Source organism: Salvelinus fontinalis, chromosome 39 (genome assembly GCF_029448725.1).
Source record: "Salvelinus fontinalis isolate EN_2023a chromosome 39, ASM2944872v1, whole genome shotgun sequence".
In the NCBI taxonomy this organism is placed as follows: domain Eukaryota; kingdom Metazoa; phylum Chordata; class Actinopteri; order Salmoniformes; family Salmonidae; genus Salvelinus; species Salvelinus fontinalis.
The window spans coordinates 10,313,679-10,329,361 of NC_074703.1; the positions used below are offsets into that span (position 1 = coordinate 10,313,679).

Sequence of the window (15,683 nt, forward strand, 5' to 3'; positions counted from 1 at the left end):
AGGGAGAGGGAGAGGGAGAGGGAGGGGGTGCATGTTCTCCTAATAGCCCTGAGAGGGAGAGGGGTGCATGTTCTCCTAATAGCCCTGAGAGGGAGAGGGTGAGGGAGAGGGAGAGGGAGAGGGGTGCATGTTCTCCTAATAGCCCTGAGAGGGAGAGGGAGAGGGAGCGATTGAGAGGGTGAGGGGTGCATGTTCTCCTAATAGCCCTGAGAGGGAGAGGGAGGGGGAGAGGGGTGCATGTTCTACTAATAGCCCTGAGAGGGAGCGATTGAGAGGGTGAGGGGTGCATGTTCTCCTAATAGCCCTGAGAGGGAGAGGGAGGGGGAGAGGGGTGCATGTTCTACTAATAGCCCTGAGAGGGAGAGGGAGGGGGAGAGAGAGGGAGAGGGGTGCATGTTCTCCTAATAGCCCGGGGGAGAGGGAGAGGGAGAGGGGTGCATGTTCTCCTAATAGACCTGAGAGGGAGCGATTGAGAGGGTGAGGGGTGCATGTTCTCCTAATAGCCCTGAGAGGGAGAGGGAGGGGGAGAGGGGTGCATGTTCTACTAATAGCCCTGAGAGGGAGAGGGAGGGGGAGAGAGAGGGAGAGGGGTGCATGTTCTCCTAATAGCCCGGGGGAGAGGGAGAGGGAGAGGGGTGCATGTTCTCCTAATAGACCTGAGAGGGAGCGATTGAGAGGGTGAGGGGTGCATGTTCTCCTAATAGCCCTGAGAGGGAGAGGGAGGGGGAGAGGGGTGCATGTTCTACTAATAGCCCTGAGAGGGAGAGGGAGGGGGAGAGGGAGGGGGAGAGGGGTGCATGTTCTACTAATAGCCCTGAGAGGGAGAGGGAGAGAGGGAGAGAGGGAGAGAGGGAGAGAGAGAGAGAGAGAGAGAGAGAGAGAGAGAGAGAGAGAGAGAGAGAGAGAGAGGTGCATGTTCTCCTAATAGCTCTGAGAGGGAGAGGGAGGGAGAGAGAGAGAGGGAGAGGGGTGCATGTTCTCCTAATAGCCCTGAGAGGGAGAGGGAGAGGGAGAGGGAGAGGGAGAGGGGTGCATGTTCTCCTAATAGCCCTGAGAGGGAGAGGGAGAAGGAGAGAAATGTTTCAGTCAGCGATGAAAGTGCTACATGGACTCTGTTTATGAAACGTTATACATGCCGTGTCAACGCCAGGAGCGTTAGTGTGCTCCCGTGCGGGGATTACACACACACCTGTCACGGGTGCTTAGATAACTCTCTGCTATGTTCTGAGCCTAGTGGGTTGCTCAGTGTGATGATGGGTAATATGGTGATTAGCTGTATGGGAATATGTGTAACGTTCGTCGTCTGAAGATGAGGAATCATCGGACCAAAGCGCAGCGTGGTAAGTGTTCATGTTAATTTATTAAAACAGAACACTAAACAAAATAACAAAGAATGAACGAAACGAAACAGTCCTGTCTGGTACAGACACAAAGACAGAAAACAACTACCCACAAAACACAGGTGGGAAAAGGCTACCTAAGTATGGTTCTCAATCAGAGACAACGATAGACAGCTGCCTCTGATTGAGAACCACACCCGGCCAAACACATAGAAATAGACAACATAGAACAAAAACATAGAATGCCCACCCCAACTCACACCCTGACCAAACCAAAATAGAGACATAAAAAGGATCTCTAAGGTCAGGGCGTGACATTCTGGATGTCCAGAATATGTGTGTGTGTGTGTGTGTGTGTGTGTGTCTGTGTGTCTGTGTGTGTGTGTGTGTGTGTGTGTGTGTGTGTGTGTGTGTGTGTGTGTGTGTGTGTGTGTGTGTGTGTGTGTGTGTGTGTGTGTGTGTGTGTGTCTGTGTGTCTGTGTGTGTGTGTGTGTGTGTGTGTGTGTGTGTGTGTGTGTGTGTGTGTGTGTGTGTGTGTGTGTGTGTGTGTGTGTATACTGTAGTTGTTCTAATGCTTACAGTATATGACCAGAGAGGGTCAGTATGGCCCAATGTGGTCATCATCGTAGTTATGTAAGCATCATTCTGAGTTCTCTGCTGTATACAACCCCATAAAGAGAAACATATCAACCAAAATAAAACCACTTTGGGGCATGCAGCACCAACAGAGAATTATGGCTGCAGCAAGTAATGATTATTATCATTGAGCATAGTCCTAAACCATACAGAGCCATTACACCACATATACTTCCCAAATGGCACCCTATTACCTTAGTGCAATGCTATTTCCTTGTCAAACGTAGGGCGCTATATAAGGAATCAGGTGCCTTTTGGGACGAATATGTTTTATAGTGGCCCTCTATCACGGTCTCTCTGCTATGCTAATCCAACGACAAGCACTACAGGCCTCCTACTGATAAAAACACGGGATACACTGAATGACTCACTTCTCTTTCTAAGACACTCAGAGAGGCACACGTGTTACACACACACACACACACACACACACACACACACACACACACACACACACACACACACACACACACACACACACACACACACACACACACACACACACACACTACCAATGTTGATCAGCTATCTGTTAGAAATCCTCTTTTCTTTTTCCCTTCAGCATCTGTGTTCCTTTTCTGCCTCCCAGTTCCCTCTCTTTGTCGAGATGTCTGATAGGCGCTGTCCATGGTGCTGACACTGGGCTGTTCACATTGCTGTCCGTTGTGCTGAAACAGTATAGATTACTACAGCAGAAGCAGTCAACCGTGCCGGTGCATAACACAATGTACTACACAGTACACACCTGCTAACATCCACACAAGGCTATGACACCAGCACCATATATTCAATAGAATGTGATACACACAGACGTTTCCAGTGTGACACAGCCCAGATTGCATTTGCACAGATTCTAATGGGATAATACGTGGTGATTCACGGTTTATGTTGTCTGCTGCATAGGTAATGTCTCTGTGTTACGAGTCCTTCTAGCTTCCCAAATGCAATGACTAGGCCTAATATCATCTCTGTATAATATGGAGACCCAGCACTGTTACTACGTAGAGACACTGCAGTACTAGAGAGCATGTCTGATAGAGCAGCAAATGAAGGGGAATGGACATGTTCATTTTAGCACCTCCAAGGCAGGGTGTGTGTGTGTGTGTGTGTGTGTGTGTGTGTGTGTGTGTGTGTGTGTGTGTGTGTGTGTGTGTGTGTGTGTGTGTGTGTGTGTGTGTGTGTGTGTGTGTGTGTGTGTGTGTGTGTGTGTGTGTGTGTGTGTGTGTGTGTGTGTGTGTGTGTGTGTGTGTGTAACACGGGACTGATTCTTTGTTCTTCTAACTGAGCGAAAAGTAACAGGCATTGTGCTGTCACTGTGGACTAAGACTTACGTTCTACTCACCGGCTTTGATTCTTGTGCTTCTTTGTCAGGTAATTGCATGGACTGATACGACAGTCGTTTCCAGCCCTGTCTTTGGTTCAGAGAGAAAGGTTATGTTGATTTTAAGATTGGCAAGGACTCTGAGTTTCCTTTCTGAACACATCTAAAGGAGATCTCCATGTTTGACCACACACGCGCCCACTGACACGCACACACACATACTGTATTGACCGGCCAGGTCTCCAGAGACAGGTGTGTGCGTGTCTGTGTCCTCTGTCAGCAGAAACAGGAGAGTAGGGGCAGTGACAGGGGTAGTGACACTGACAGATACTGGTCAGCACTTTACCCTATACCGCATAGCCAAGGGACCCGCCATGTCTCCTTGTCTGTCCATAGGTTGTGTGTCTGTCTGTCTCTTCATTCTGCTGCTTCCTATTTACTCGTCAACCTAGTTCGCCTACCTGTGTTTTACTCAGTGTTGGGAAGTAGTTCCACTACATGTAATTCAACTAGTAATTTAACTCCATTTTGCGGTAGCTTGGTTGCCAAATAAAGCCTAAAAAGAACCCCTATTTCCTTCTCTCCCTGACCACTGGGTTAAGCCGACACAGTCTCTCTGGCTGCCACAGATCTCACTCCACTATTAACATCTGACTCCAGGGTGAGTGGTTCTTGCAGTCATTTTCTTCATTTTTCTTTCTCCGTTGTATTAAGTAAGGCCATCCCCCACTTATGCAATAAAAAAACAAGAGAAAGACTGAGAAAGACTGAGAGGGAGAAAAGGAGAGATAGAGGGACAGTGCCAGTGTATCTCAGTGTAATTATTTAAATGCAACGGTCACTTTTCTGGGCCTGAACTCTTTCTGACTGTCCATACTTTGAATATGGCTATCATCGTTAGGGCTATCATCGTTAGCGGGCTATCATCGTTAAGGCCATTTCAGCTCGCTCTCCCGCTCTCTCAATACAGCTTCATCATCAAACACTCCAACACCACTCCTATTAACTGGCTATAAACTCTTAACTGTACGACAATCAGTGGGGGGAAATGGGGCTGAAAATGTGTGAGTCAGAGGTCCTGCACTGGTCAGACATAATAACAGCTATAAAAGCATCAAACAGAGCTGCATGAAACAGTGGAAGGATTAGATGTGCCTTTCACACAAAATAGAGCAAAATCACCCACTGTTTCAGGGAGTAGAGGAGAGGGGACGAAGAGAGAGGTTGGGGAGAGGATAGGATGAGAGTGATTGGGGAGACGAGAGGAGACGAAGAGAGAGGTTGGGGAGAGGATAGGATGAGAGTGGTGGGTAGTGTTGTGGAGGCGTTGATGAGGTAGGTGTTAGACTTGATCTCTAGGAATAGTCTATGCAGAAAGTGTGTTTGCCGTTGTCTCTCCTTGACTTCTGCTTACGACTGCTCCCTCTTTCTATCTCTCTCTCACTCCATCCTTGTAGCGACAGGGAGCTAACTTTTGGAGCCTGTGTCTAGTCTTATTTCAGAGAGCTCTCAGGGGCATTATTGGGTATATTTTGATGACCTGTCTCCTCTCCTGATAGGTGGGTAATGGGGGGTGCGGTCGTCAAGGTGACAGGCAAACTTAGTGTCATTGAGCGATCTCCCTCGTCACCGCCCTAAAACCTTGAGCTGCACCCTCTACCCACCACTCAGCAAAATGGAAGGAGATTACTCTTGACCTTGCCTTTGTGTGTGTGTGTGTGTGTGTGTGTGTGTGTGTGTGTGTGTGTGTGTGTGTGTGTGTGTGTGTGTGTGTGTGTGTGTGTGTGTGTGTGTGTGTGTGTGTGTGTGTGTGTGTGTGTGTGTGTGTGTGTGTGTGTGTGTGTGTGTGTGTGTGTGTGTGTGTGTGTGTGTGTGTGTGTGTGTGTGCTCGTTAGTCCACCTCTTCTAATTTCATACACTTTACCTCTATCTTCTCTGAGTCATACGCAATGTGACAATGCCCTTCACTAAAGTGTGTGGTCACCTTTCTGTGTTTTCCTTTGTGTTTACCTCATTAAAGCACCACCATGCACACAGCCCATCCAGTCCCATTCACCTCCCCCTTGCCGTCCATTTCTCCTATCATCTAATCCTCTCTCCTCTGTCCTCTCAGTCAGTAAACAGCTTTTGTTGGTTGAAAACGGTAAATGGCTAGAGCCTGTCCTCTCTGGCGCGGCGAGCAGGGCTGCGCTGAACCGTCGCCCCTGTGTTAGCGTGGCCGTCTGTCCGCCCATCCGCCTGTCTACTCCCATCCGCCTGTCTACGCCTGTCACTGCGCTGTTGTTAAAACTGCCAGGGTTGCGGGGTTAATTGGCACACTGTCATATTGAATTGCGGCGGGCAGAAAGAGACAGAGAGCAGAGAGAGACAGGGAAGAGAGAGAGACAGGGAACAGAGAGAGACAGGGAACAGAGAGAGACAGGGAACAGAGAGAGACAGGGAACAGAGAGAGACAGGGAACAGAGAGAGACAGCGAGCAGAGAGAGACAGGGAACAGAGAGAGACAGGGAACAGAGAGAGACAGGGAACAGAGAGAGACAGAGAGCAGAGAGAAACAGGGAACAGAGAGAGACAGGGAACAGAGAGAGACAGGGAACAGAGAGAGACAGAGAGCAGAGAGAGACAGGGAACGGAGAGAGACAGGGAACGGAGAGAGACAGGGAACGGAGAGAGACAGGGAACGGAGAGAGACAGGGAACAGAAAGAGACAGAGAGCAGTGAGAGACACAGAGCAGAGAGAGGGGAGAGATTAGAGCACACACACACACACACACACACACACACACACACACACACACACACACATACACACACACACAAGGGACTGTAATATCGAACCTATCTGATTCATCCATTGAGCTTAGAGCAGAGAAGCAGAGAAGCGGGGACTCATTTTAAGCAGGTAATCAAGCATTAGTCATTCATTATGTACAAAGCTATGTTATCACAGAGTGGGCGGCTGATACACATTCAGAATGGATACAAATCTAATTAGCCCATATTAGACCTTAGGCAGGGGCCTTTGTCTGGCTCTGATAATGTCCATGCCCTCGGTACTTCTTGTAGTGTTATGGAGTGGTGGATGTCTTTATGAAGAACATGTTGTGGAGTGTTCTGGAGTGGTAATGGTCTCTCTAAAGAATACATTGTGTGGTAAGGATAGGACAAATCCTAGTGGTCCTTATAAAGGCAAGCTGCCAGAGAACAGGAGGGATGCTACCTTAGTACAGACACAGGAGGAAGAGATATGGAGGAGGGGTGAGGGGAAGGACACTGCTACTGTGGTCTGTTCTGGTTGTCCAAGGCAACTGTGGCACCTTGGTAGGGGGGACATTGGGGTGGGAGGTTACAGACATAGACATTACCCACACTGTCAGCTCTCTCTTTCTGTATTAATACCTCCCTCTATCTTCTGTCCTCCAGTCTCTCTCTCTTTCTATCTCCCTCTTTCTCTCTCTCTATATATACACTACCGTTCAAAAATTTGGGGTCACTTAGAAATGTCCTTGTTTTTGAAAGAAAAGCACATTTTTTTGGTCCACTAAAATAACATCAAATTGATCAGAAATACAGTGTAGACATTGTTAATGTTGTAAATCAAATCAAATGTACAGATAAGAGTATGAAATAAAAGTAACAAATAATTAAAGAGCAGCAGTGAAATAACAATAGCGAGAATATATACAAGAGGGTACCGGTAGAGTCAATCTGCAGGGGGCACTGGTTAGTTGAGGTAATACAGTTGAAGTTGGAAGTTTGCATACACCTTAGCCAAATACATTTAAACTCAGTTTTTCACAATTCCTGACATTTAATCCAAGTAAAAATTCCCTGTCTTAGGTCAGTTAAGATCACCACGTTATTTTAAGAATGTGAAATGTCAGAATAATAGCAGAGAGAATTATTTATTTCAGCTTTTATTTCTTTCATCATATTCCCAGTGGGTCAGAAGTTTACATACACTCAATTAGTATTTGGTAGCATTGCCTTTAAATTGTTTAACTTGGGTCAAATGTTTCAGGTAGCCTTCCACAAGCTTCACACAATAAGTTGGGTGAATTTTGGTCCATTCCTCCTGACAGAGCTTGTGTAACTGAGTCAGGTTTGTAGGCCTCCTTGCTCGCACATGCTTTTTCAATTCTGCCCACAAATCTTCTATGGGATTGAGGTCAGGGCTTTGTGATGGCCACTCCAATACCTTGACTTTGTTGTCCTTAAGCCATTTTGCCACAACTTTAGAAGTATGCTTGGGGTCATTGTCCATTTGGACTGATGTCTTGAGATGTTGCTGTATGTAAACAGCTACAAAAAATACAGGTGAAAACCCTCTAGGTAGATAGTGTGGTCTACAGCTTATCATGAGATACTCTACCTGAGGTGAGCAATAGCTCAAAACTTCCTTAGATATCGTGCACTAGCTGTTATTTACAAAAATACGCAGTCTGCCGCCCATTGTCTTACCAGACGCCGCTGTTCTATCCTGCCTACACAGCGTATAACCAGCCAGCTGTATGTTGATGATGTCGTCGTTCAGCCACGACTCCGTGAAGCATAAGATGTTACAGCTCTACAGATGCCTCACAAGTCCTCAACTGGCAGCTTCCTTAAATAGTACCCGCAAAACACCAGTCTCAACGTCAACAGTGAAGAGGCGACTCCGGGATGCTGGCCCTTCTAGGCAGAGTTCCTCTATCCAGTGTCTGTGTTCTTTTGACCATGTTAATCTTTTATTTTTATTGGCCAGTCTGAGATAAGGCTTTTTCATTGCAACTCTGCCTAGAAGGCCAGCATCCCGGGGTCGCCTCTTCACTGTTGACGTTGAGACTGGTGTTTTGCGGGTACTATTTAAGGAACCTGCCAGTTGAGGACTTGTGAGGCGTCTGTTTCTCAAACTAGACACTCTAATGTACTTGTCCTCTTGCTCAGTTGTGCACCGGGGCCTCCCATTCCTCTTTCTATTCTGGTTACAGCCAGTTTGCGCTGTTCTGTGAAGGGAGTAGCACACAGCGTTGTATGATATCTTCAATTTCTCACATGGAATAGCCTTCATTTCTCAGAACAAGAATAGACTGACGAGTTTCAGAAGAAAGTTCTTTGTTTGTGGCCATTTTGAGCCTGTAATCAAACCCACATGCTGATGCTCCAGATACTCAACTAGTCTAAAGAAGGCCAGTTTTATTGCTTCTTTAATCAGAACAAAAGTTTTAAGCTATGCTAACATAATTGCAAAAGGGTTTTCTAATGATCAATTAGGCTTAAAATGATAAAATTGGATTAGTTAACACAACGTGACATTGGAACACAGGAGTGATGGTTTCTGATAATGGGCCTCTGTAAGCCTATGTAGATATTCCATTTAAAAAATCAGCTACAATAGTCATTTCCAACATTAACAATGTCTACACTGTATTTATGATGCATTTTATGTTATTTTAATGGACAAAAAATGTACTTTTATTTCAAAAACAAGGACAGTTCTAAGTGGCCCCAACCTTTTGAATGGTAGTGTATATACAGTATATATCTCCATCACTCTTCCCTCTCTCTATCTATACCCCTCTCTTTCCATCCCTCTATCTCGCTCTCCCTCTCTAGCGTTGGGCCAGTAACCGAAAGGTTGCTGGTTCGAATCCCCAAGCTGGCAAGGTGGAAAAATCTGCCCTTCTGCCCCTGAGCAAGGCAGCCCCCCCCCCCCCCCCCCCCCCCTCTCTGATTCAGAGGGGGGTGGGAGAGACATTTCGGTTGAATGCATTCAGTTGTGCAACTGACTAGGTATCCCCTTTCCCTCTCTCTCTCTATCTCTCACTCCATTCCCCTCCTTCTCTCTCTTCCTTGCCCTCTTCCCTCTCTCCCTCTTCTTCTCTCTCTCTTCATGGTTAATTACAGTAACTTAATGGGAGAATTTGACTTCTTTGTGTGTGTGTAATTATGGTACAGTCTTTCATGTGTTGGGTAGATGAGCCCTGCAGCTCTTCCTAGGAATTCAATTACAGTCACAAGGAGATACACTTGTACTAGAACTCATATCTAAAACCCATACCCATATACCTAATTACTCATACTCATATCTAAAACTAACTCCTATCCATGCTCATATCTAAAACTCATAACCTTAATTATATCAAAAACTCATACCCATACACATACTCTAACTCATATTTAAAACTCATATCTAAAACTCATACCATACTCATATTTAAAACTCACACCATTTTTTTACATTTACATTTTAGTCATTTAGCAGACGCTCTTATCCAGAGCGACTTACAGTAGAGTGCATACATTTTATTACATTTTCTTTTTTTTTTTTACATACTGAGACAAGGATATCCCTACCGGCCAATCCCTCCCTAACCCCTAACCCGGACGACGCTATGCCAATTGTGCGTCGCCCCACGGACCTCCCGGTTGCGGCCGGCTGCGACAGAGCCTGGGCGTGAACCCAGAGACTCTGGTGGCGCAGCTAGCACTGCGATGCAGTGCCCTAAACCACTGCGCCACCCGGGAGGCCACACCAGACTCATATCTAAAACTTATACCATACTCATATTTAAAACTCATATTCTAACTCATCTTTAAAACTCATACTCACACATACTCAAACTCACACATACTCTAACTCATATTTAAAACTCATACCATAATCATATTTAAAACTCATACCCATACACATACTCTAACTCATATTTAAAACTCATACTTAAACCTCATACCAGACTCTTATCTAAAACTCATACCATAATCATATTTAAAACTCATACCATAATCATATTTAAAACTCATACCAGACTCATATCTAAAACTCATACCATAATCATATTTAAAACTCATACCATAATCATATTTAAAACTCATACCAGACTCATATCTAAAACTCATACCATAATCATATTTAAAACTCATACCATAATCATATTTAAAACTCATACCAGACTCATATCTAAAACTCATACCATAATCATATTTAAAACTCATACCATAATCATATTTAAAACTCATACCAGACTCATATCTAAAACTCATACCATAATCATATTTAAAACTCATAGCATAATCATATTTAAAACTCATACCAGACTCATATCTAAAACTCATACCATAATCATATTTAAAACTCATATTCTAAGTCATATTTAAAACTCATACCCATACACATACTCTAACTCATATTTAAAACTCATACCAGACTCATATCTAAAACTCACACCAGACTCATATTTAAAACTCATACCATACTCATATTTAAAACTCATATCTAAATCTCAAACTTGTATCTAAAGGGGGAGTAGTCCTACTATATACTCATATTCAAATTCATACCTAAAGGAGGTGGGACTCCAACTCATTCTTAGACTCATTCAAACTCATGTCTAATGGAGGGCTCTAACCACACTCTGAGCTCATATACTGCTCATACAAATTCATATTCAAACTCATATCCAAGCAACTCGACACTGACCTTCAGGATCGTGCAGTGATGACATCACTCATCAGACAGGAATCTCTGTGTGTGTTGAAGATCTCCAGGCCCGGCTGTGAGGGTGTGTTACCATGGTTTCAGGGGTTGCCGTGGTTGTAAATCGGCGGGCTGACTCACTGAGCGGAGGGCAGACAGACAGTGGTGGGATTTACTGAAACCCCTGAGACTACTGAAACCCCATTTACTGACAGAGAGGGCTTCTGGAGGCCATGCAGGGGGGTGTGTGTGTGTGTGTGTGTGTGTGTGTGTGTGTGTGTGTGTGTGTGTGTGTGTGTGTGTGTGTGTGTGTGTCTGCATGTATGTGTGTGTGTGTCTGTGTGTATGCGTGTGTGTGTCTGCGTGTATGCGTGTATGTGTGTGTGTGTGTGTCTGCGTGTATGTGTCTGTGTGTCTGCGTGTGTGTGCGTGTGTGTCTGCGTGTATGTGCGTGTGTGTCTGCGTCTTAGTTAGCATGTGAGTGCAGGCCAGTGTCTAGAGGCCAAAACCACCAAAATCCCTGACTAAGCACGTTCTAACAGCTCTGTGGTGAGAAACAGGGATAAAGAGTGAGAAAGAGGAAGAAAGAGGGAGAAAAAGGGAGAATGAGGAAGAATGAGGAAGAAAGAGGGAGAAATAGAGAGAGAAAGAGATAGAAAGAGAGAGAAAAAGAGAGAAAGAGGGAGAGAAAGGAAGAAAGAGGGAGAAATAGAGAGAGAAAGAGAGAGAAATATGAAGAAAGAGGGAGAGAAAGAGGGAGAAAGAGAGAGAAAAGGGGAGAAATATGAAGAAAGAGGGAGAGAAAGAGGGAGAAAGAGAGAGAAAAGGGGAGAAATATGAAGAAAGAGGGAGAGAAAGAGGGAGAAAGAGGAAGAAAGAGGGAGAAAGAGGAAGAAAGAGGAAGAGAGAGAGAGCAATAGAGAGAGAGGGAGAAAGAGGAAGAAAGAGAAAGAGAGAGTGAGAAAGAGGAAGAAAGAGTGAGAAAGAGGAAGAAAGAGGAAGAAAGAGGGAGAGAAAGAGGGAGAAAGAGAGAGAAAGAGGGAGAAAGAGTGAGAAAGAGAGAGAAAGAGTGAGAGAAAGAGTGAGAAAGAGAGAGAAAGAGTGAGAAAGAGAGAGAAAGAGGAAGAAAGAGGGAGAGAAAGAGTGAGAAAGAGGGAGAGAAAGAGAGAGAAAGAGGGAGAAAGAGGGAGAAAGAGGGAGAAAGAGGGAGAAAGAGGGAGAAAGAGGGAGAAAGAGGGAGAAAGAGAGAGAAAGAGGGAGAGAAAGCGTGAGAAAGAGGGAGAAAGAGAGAGAAAGAGGGAGAAAGAGGGAGAAAGAGGGAGAAAGAGGGAGAAAGAGTGAGAAAGAGGAAGAAAGAGGAAGAAAGAGGGAGAAATAGAGAGAGAAAGAAAGAGGGAGAAAGAGAGAGAAAGAGGGAGAAAGAGACAGAAATAGGGAGAAAGAGGAAGAGAGAAAGAGAAATAGAGAGAGAGAGAAAGAGGAAGAAAGAGGAAGAGAGAGAGAAATAGAGAGAGAGAGGGAGAAAGAGGAAGAAAGAGGGAGAAAGAGGAAGATGGAGAAAAACGCTCTCTCCCTGCTAGTCTACAGATGGTTTAAAGGCTCTCTGTTGGTTTGTGACTGTGCTACTCTGTCATTAGGCTCGCTCTAAAGAACATTCTGGCACTTCCAAAAGAAACACTCCGGTACTATGTGTTCCCACTCGGGCGTCCCTGCGTCTAACGATGGGAATACAGTGCGTGGAGGTGAATGAGAGGATGAAAAGGAAAGGAGGGAACTTGGAGGTGTCCAATAATGAAAGAGGTAATGAAAGAGGGAGGAGGGAAAAGGGAAGATGATATAGCAAAAGAGAAACTAGGCCAAGAGACCATTCACCAGAGAGGTTTGCGCCTGGCGTTTTCTGTGTTATTTTGGACCTTGAAATGAATTGGGTTCTTCATTCTCAGAAGTTTTCCTCTTTGAAATGTCCTGATAGTATTTACCACGGGGCTATGCATTATAGCCCAGCACTACAGCAAACATACAATAAGTCATAATTAAACCATAATCATAACATTTAATGTTTACTGTATCTTCCATCATGTATAATGTGCAGGCCAGGGGTGGGTGCTCTATAGCTCTCTAGTGCCATCAAGTGGTTGTATACTGTACTGTATCTGAGTTTACCCATTCTAATCTATGGTAAAGATGACCATGACAAGACAATGGCCTACTAGGAAATGGTTGAATGTTCTCTAAAATGACACACTCAATGTTGAGTACATGTGTTGGTTTTCTGATTGAAAATGTGTCCTGTATGCTCACAGTGTTGCTGCCCCCGTAGACAGTCCCTTATTTTTCTATTAATTGAATAACTATTGTCCAGCTCCTGTCATCACTTTGGATGTGCATAAAACCCCCACCCTTAAGTCCTAACCTCTCTCTTTCCTTTTCTCTCTCTCATTCTCTCTCTCTCTCTTTCTCTATTTCTCTTTCTCTGTCTATTTCTCTCTCTCCATTTCTCTCTCTCGCTCCCTCTCTCTCTCTGTACAGATATGGAGACATGGTTCCTAAAACCATTGTAGGGAAGATCGTTGGTTCTGTCTGTTCCCTGAGCGGTGTGTTGGTCATCGCTCTGCCCGTGCCCGTCATCGTGTCCAACTTCAGCCGCATTTACCACCAGAGCCAGCGGGCAGACAAGAGACGCGCCCAAAAGGTACCCAACAATGTCCCACCCTCACGCCTGCCGTGACACCATAGGTTCTGGGCCATAAAGGTCATGAACCCTGACTTGAAAAGGTCCACCAGAGCTGTATGTGGTGGCGGCGTGATCCTAGGGGGAAAAAAACACTCTCGCTGTGTGTGTCTAAGAATGGAATGGAACTCGCAAACATGCTGCTATTCACACATACAGACTGTACACACACTCCAGCAGAGATGGAAACAGCAGAGAGTGGGTTGTTGGAGGACACACATAGAGTGTAGTGGAGACCATATGGAAGATTACCAGGCTTCTGGGTTTGTGTGTGTGTGTGTGTGTGTGTACAAACTCAGTGTGTATGTGGGATAGGTCATGGTCATGTGTGTGTGTGTCTGTGTGTGTGCTTCCTCTGGTATGTTAACCGTAATGGGCCATACGGGACCACCCCGGCCATACGGGACCACCGTATACACACTGAGTTTGTACACACACACACATAATTAGAGCAACACAGAGACGTCTCTATGTGTGAAGGAGAGGAAGCACACACACAGACACACACACATGACCATGACCTATCCCACATACACACTGAGTTTGTACACACACACACATAATTAGAGCAACACAGAGACGTCTCTATGTGTGAAGGAGTGGGCTACACACTTACACACACATCATATTACAAGATCATTCCCGGTTACTCCCTCACTCTTAAAGACATCCTCCAGTGATTTTATTACTTTCCCTTTATCCCAAGTATGAATACAGTAAAGTACACACACTAAAGGGTAAAAACAAATGTGTTGTGTCTTTTAGACACAACTGCAAACTTCAAGGAGTAGGTCTGATGATGACTTTGTGATGTCATCGACCTCCACCCTTGCTTGAGGAACAATACAGGAGCAATAGGAACAAAAGATTAAAGCCCCCCCCCCCCCCCCCCCAACACACACACACACTTGTGTCATGACTTACCCGGACCACTTATTGAGATGTGCCTTTCCAAATCAAATCAAATTGTATTTGTCACATGCGCCGAATACAACAGTGAAATGCTTACTTACAAGCCCGTAACCAACAATGATTTAAGAAGTTTTAAGAAAATAAAATAAATAAGTGTTAAGTAAAAAAGAGATAAGTACATATTTTTTTTAAATAAAATAAAAGTAATTAAATTAATAAATAAACAGCAGCAGTAAAATAACAAGCGAGGCTATATACAAGGGGTACCGGTACAGAGTCAATGTGCGGGGGCACCGGTTAGTTGAGGTAATTGAGGTAATATGTATATGTAGGTAGAATTAAAGTGACTATGCATAGATTATAAACAGAGAGTAGCAGCAGCGTAAAAGAGGGGTCGGAGGCCGAGCAGTTGCCATACCAGGCAGTGATGCAACCAGTCAGGATGCTCTCGATGGTGCAGCTGTAGAACCTTTTGAGGATCTGAGTGCCCATGTCAAATCTTTTCAGTCTCTTCAGTCCCCTTAAGTAAATGAGGTGAAAAAGAGACTGGAGTAGGACTTTAAATTAGATCACTAAATCCACACATGAGACTTCACTAGAGAGAGAGAGAGAGACAGACAGACAGACAGACAGACAGACAGACAGACAGACAGAGATGAAGAAAGGGAGCAAGAGAGAGAGAATGGTGGGAGAGAGGGAAGGAGAGAATGAGAGAGGGGGGGGGGAGAGAAGGAAGATAACTTAGCCCCTGTTGTGCATCCAGTAAGTAGCTCCCTCCCAAGAACAACAATCTGTTATTCCATTTAGGAGGAATGATGACTGAGCTCTGGGGTTTAAATGGAAACATGGATGTTAGACAGAAATACAGGGATAGCTTGTGTGCTACTGAACCTCGCGGTATGTTCCTCTAGCTGTGCTGCTGCATGCATGTGCCTGTCTGTGCATAGTGGATACCAAGTTATTTTATTCACGAACATTCACCATAAAAGAGATTGGCCTTGGATGAATACAGCTGCAATACAAGGTTTACATCTAGCCACTGTCAGATAGTGGGATTTACAGGCTTGGAATTTACATCTATGATTGAGGGACATCTTTATTGTTTTTCAAGAGCTATGGGTCTCTGTTCCACACACACACACACACGCACACGCACACGCACACGCACACGCACACGCACATGCACACGCACACGCACACGCACACGCACACGCACACGCACACGCACACACACACACACACACTCACACTCACACTCACACTCACACTCACACTCACACTCACACT

The 15,683-nt window shown here is 45.1% G+C and overlaps 1 protein-coding gene across 2 annotated transcripts in view; it reads left to right on the forward strand.

The window, feature by feature from the left end:
• The window catches only part of LOC129838233 (potassium voltage-gated channel subfamily D member 2-like), a 200,380-nt gene that overhangs the window by 171,249 nt on the left and 13,448 nt on the right, over positions 1-15,683 (forward strand). For both annotated transcript variants that reach the window (XR_008756839.1, XM_055905034.1), the window contains exon 3: positions 13,283-13,445. Coding sequence is in view for 1 of the 2 variants with exons in the window: in XM_055905034.1 (XP_055761009.1) it covers positions 13,283-13,445 (163 nt within the window). In the remaining variant the exon portion in view is untranslated. The remainder of the gene's footprint in view (positions 1-13,282; positions 13,446-15,683) is intronic.